This window comes from Charadrius vociferus, unplaced genomic scaffold (assembly GCF_000708025.1).
Source record: "Charadrius vociferus isolate BGI_N301 unplaced genomic scaffold, ASM70802v2 scaffold147, whole genome shotgun sequence".
Taxonomy (NCBI): domain Eukaryota; kingdom Metazoa; phylum Chordata; class Aves; order Charadriiformes; family Charadriidae; genus Charadrius; species Charadrius vociferus.
Window position 1 is genome coordinate 4,572,885 of NW_009649570.1, and position 4,368 is coordinate 4,577,252.

The following is a 4,368-nucleotide window of genomic DNA, read 5'->3' on the forward strand; positions in this document are numbered from 1 at the left end:
CGGGAGGTCCGAGGGGCCTGCCGGTGGCTTCCCGCAGGCTCTAGCTACATGTTATTCCCCGCCTGCGGTAACGAGAGCGTCCCGTTAGCGGCGAGTGCTTGGGACAGGGCTCAGCCCACCGCAGCGTGATCTGCGGGGCCCGCAGGTACAACCGAAACGTCCTGTGCTGCATCGCTCGTTCTCTATATTTTATAAACCTTTTAACGGCGATCTTACCTGGAAGGAGAATGGGGTGAGGGTGGAGCTGCTCCTCTTCTTGCAGCAATACTTTATTTTTAGCCCGCAGGTACAACCGAAACGTCCTGTGCTGCATCGCTCGTTCTCTATATTTTATAAACCTTTTAACGGCGATCTTACCTGGAAGGAGAATGGGGTGAGGGTGGAGCTGCTCCTCTTCTTGCAGCAATACTTTATTTTTAACGGTCCTGCTAATGTGAGGAATTAGCGTTTCTTAAAACTGAGCATAATGTGCCCACGTTCATAAGTCTGGCTGCTTACTTCTGTTAAACACAGAACATCTCTTAAAAAAAAATAAATGGATCAGAGCCATTACTGTTACAGAACCAAAATGATCACGGTTGGCAGCCTTTTCTTTTGCTGTTTTTAATCACTGTGATAGTAACATTAGCTGGGGGGACACACATCTTCAACGTGCTGTCTTTTGTTCATGCTCTGCCTGCAACTTTGTTTTCTCCCGATATTAAAGCGTGTGTGTGTGCGCGCGGATTGATGAGCGTCAGTAACGGGCGCGTGGAAGCCAGGCCCTTCTTTCTAGTTGTTTCTATGAGTGTGGGCTCTGGGTACCTGTCTCGTGGAGCACTATCTCCATGTGACTTGGCAAGTCGCCATATCTTCTTCCCTTCTTAATCAAAGCAAGTTCCTTCTTCCTGACCCCTGCTTGTTGGGATTCGATGCTTGTGTTTATCCAGTACATGGGAGTTAGACTGCTGTGTCTGAAATGCAGCTAGTACCAGTAAGTAGTTGCAAAAAAACACCAAACCAACCAACCACATAAAAAACCAACAACAAAAAACTCACCCCAACCCTAAGGGGTTGGTATTGAAGCAGTCAAGGTAGAAGTATGCCTGCCTCCCTGTTTTTCGGGGTGGGGGGCTTAAACCTAAAGTTCCCTGTGAAGTTGCAGTCTTTTTGTAGAAGTTAATACAAGTAACAGCACTGTTGCTTCAGACTTCAATCTGTGGAGGCTGTATGCCATTATGTGAAATGGTAAGGACTGCAAGGACCTGAAAAGGATTGATATGGGGGACCTGGCTAGACTGCTGCTTCTTTACTGTAAAACACTCCATTACATGAATATGCAACTGTCCCAAGAGGTCCTTAATCATCATTAAATCTGGTTGTGAACCTGAATGAGTATATTACGCATAATCAGTAATTATGCTCACCAAACTATACTAACTAAGGGTTTGGGACTAAAAGCCTGTAGAGCTTTTCAGCCAGAGGAGGTGGCTCCTCCATCTCCTGGTGGTTTATTCCCCTAGCTGGAGTACATCTTCCTACGCCTGAACTGCCCAGCATCTGCTTGTGACTTTAGCAATTTCTGATGCAATCAAACGTGGCGTATGTTTGCTACTATTAAAAACAAATGCTCAGCAGTTTTCTTAAACTATTAATTTCTCTCAAATGAGAAATCTGGGAAATCACTTTTTTTTTAAAACTTTTTTAAATTGCAATTTTGTTGTCATGTTCCTCTTGTTACAATGTGTAACTACTTCCACAGGCAGGAAAAGCATTTAGGAAATTTCTTCCCCTCTTTGATCGTGTTCTGGTTGAACGCTGTGCGGCTGAGACAGTAACCAAAGGAGGCATCATGATTCCAGAAAAAGCTCAAGGGAAAGTGCTGCAAGCAACAGTAGTAGCAGTTGGATCGGGAGCCAGAGGAAAGGTAAATATCCTAAATACCTCTACATTTGGGTAGAATTAGTAATGGTGTGGTGGGAGCTGGGTTATTATCATAAGAAAGGGATGGTTGCAATATAAATTTAGTGATAGGTCACAAGAATGGATGATGCTGACACTGAAGTTGGAAGTACAGATTCAAAGAGGAGGTAGAAATCTCAAGTTCTCCTGACTGACTGGCTCTGAACTTGAATTCCAGCATTCCTTTCATCATTTGTAAAATGGAAAATACTTGCCTTTTAAAAATCAATATTATTGATTGATATTTGTAAGCCACTTTAAACAGTAGTGGTGTGGGTTTTGGTTTTTGTTTTTTTTCATTTTGGTTGGAGTTTTTTTAATTTTAAATACATAAATGGTGTTTTGGGGGATATCTTGTTTCCTCGCTTCTTAGCCAAAACCTTGAAGGACCAGGAGCCTTCCTTGTTTAAATGATTACGTGCCCAAATTTCTGTGGCTTGTGAGCAGGGTGGAATCCCAGAATGTGGCATTCATTGTCTTGTGCTCTGCAAAATATCATTGTCAATAAGGATGACGCTTACTGGACAAAAGAAAATGAGGAATCAAAAGAAATAAGAAGTAATTAAGTTTTTTATTAATTTTGTATGTTGAATACGCATCTGGGATCATAAAAAAAGACAGTCTTCACAAAAAATGACGACGGCTATGGACTTCAGCATCAAAAGGGTTTTTTCCCCACCAAAGTAGTGTTCAGGTAGTAGCGATAGTGGAAAACGGGTTAAATTTCAACTTGGGCATGTTGACTTGGACTTTTTCCTTACCACGAGTCCCTCTATACATACCAGGCTGTTTTGTGTCAGTGTCTGATTTTCAAAGCTTTATATTGTGAAATGGCGCTAATATTTGACTAACATGCTAATACTTAATTTGATAATACAAAATTTAATTAAATCTTATCCAGTGTTTCTTAACAACTGATTTGCCAGCAACAGTGACAAGTTGATCAAAGTAACAAAAATGGGAAGGCACTTTTAACTGGCATTTGGAGAAATTAGCCTTGGCTGTAGAACATGGAAGTATACTTTGTCCCTTCATTTTACAAGGGGGCTTCATGGTCTGTCACTTAATTTCTTAGGTTTCTTGGGTGGTTTTAAGTTAAGTCCCATTCAGTATGTCAGGTGAAGGCCTCACAGTTGTACTTATACTTGAAACTAAATGAAAATTAATTCTATTCAGAAAGTCACTGCAGTTCTACTGCCTAAACATTACAGGACTCCAATGCTAGAGAATGGACTGGTGTGCTTTTCTTCCTCGTAAACTTGTTTATTCTAGTTGTACAGTGCAACTAAAATACAGAGTCATTGTGATTTCCTGAATATTTTATATGTGGATGGATCATTGTAGTTTGGAGGAATTCTGACTACTACATCTGTCTATATGGTGGAAAACTTAAGGATTTCTTTTTTTCTTTCAGAATGGTGAGATTCAGCCAGTGAGTGTAAAAGTTGGCGAAAAGGTTTTGCTGCCAGAATATGGTGGTACTAAGATTGTACTAGAAGATAAGGTAGGTTTCCCAATGTTGCGAATGCAGATTAAGCTGGTTCCCAAAATGTCATACTGCCAGTGATAGATGCTGTAGTTACTTCATGGGGTTAGCAGCATTCAGGAAAGGCAGTTGTTGGCATTCTAATGGCAGCAGCTGAATCCAGCCAGCTTCTGGTACCTCTAGTACTTGCTGCTTCCACCCCTGCTTAAAAGGAAGTCACCAAAGAAACCTCTGGCTTGACCTTTGCTGGGTGGACAAAGTGGCTCCGTATGCCAAATGTATATTGGATGGAAACCTAAAGAGCTTTGAAATTACTGGGAGTATCCTTGCTTTTGACAGGGAAAGCTTGCAGAATTGTCTTCTAACAGTTTTGCACTTCCTACTACTAAAATAGTAACTTGGTAGCTTTCCCAAAGAGTATCTTATGAACAAAAGCATATTTTCAAGAAGTCAGCACGTAGAGCTAGTCTTGGTTAGCTCACTTTTGATTTTGTACTTCGTGACTGTGGTAGCCCTGACTTCAGAACAAGACACTATTTGCAAAACAACTGTTGTGACAGGTACTAATGTTTCTTTCCTTTGCAGGACTACTACTTGTTTAGAGATGGCGACATTCTTGGGAAATACGTGGACTAAACTTGCTGCAGTATCAGTCATCCATTCCACTAAAATGCTGAAATTTTTCTTTCATCATGTAAATAATGTCCTTTATTTTATAATAAGCAGGCATTGAGTCTCTGAAATAACTTGCGATCTCACTGTAATGATGGAACACAAATAAAAATATGTACAGTCAGAAATCAGTTGCTCTTGCTTGAGTTCCATTGAACAGTGACATTCAGATGACCACCAACCAGCCTTAATGATTCCAAACAACATCATTTTATATCCTTATCTCTGTACTGAGATTGTAAAGGTCTTTACAATAAATATCTAAAACT

General features: G+C 40.8%; 1 protein-coding gene across 1 annotated transcript; it reads left to right on the forward strand.

The window, feature by feature from the left end:
- The first annotated feature begins 729 nt into the window (after positions 1 to 729).
- On the forward strand, positions 730 to 4,368 carry HSPE1 (heat shock 10kDa protein 1). The gene is made up of 4 exons (XM_009890229.1): positions 730 to 837; positions 1,742 to 1,906; positions 3,356 to 3,445; positions 4,013 to 4,368. The coding sequence occupies exons 1-4, from the start codon at positions 730 to 732 to the stop codon at positions 4,061 to 4,063; spliced, it is 414 nt and encodes a 137-aa protein (XP_009888531.1). The 3' UTR covers positions 4,064 to 4,368.

Coding starts and splice junctions, on each gene's coding strand:
- HSPE1 (XM_009890229.1), top strand. CDS start 730: ATGAGCGTCAGTAACGGGCGCGTGGAAGCCAGGCCCTTCTTTCTAGTT. Junction 1,907..3,355: donor GATCGGGAGCCAGAGGAAAG/GTAAATATCCTA, acceptor TTTTTCTTTCAG/AATGGTGAGATTCAGCCAGT. Junction 3,446..4,012: donor AGATTGTACTAGAAGATAAG/GTAGGTTTCCCA, acceptor TTTCCTTTGCAG/GACTACTACTTGTTTAGAGA.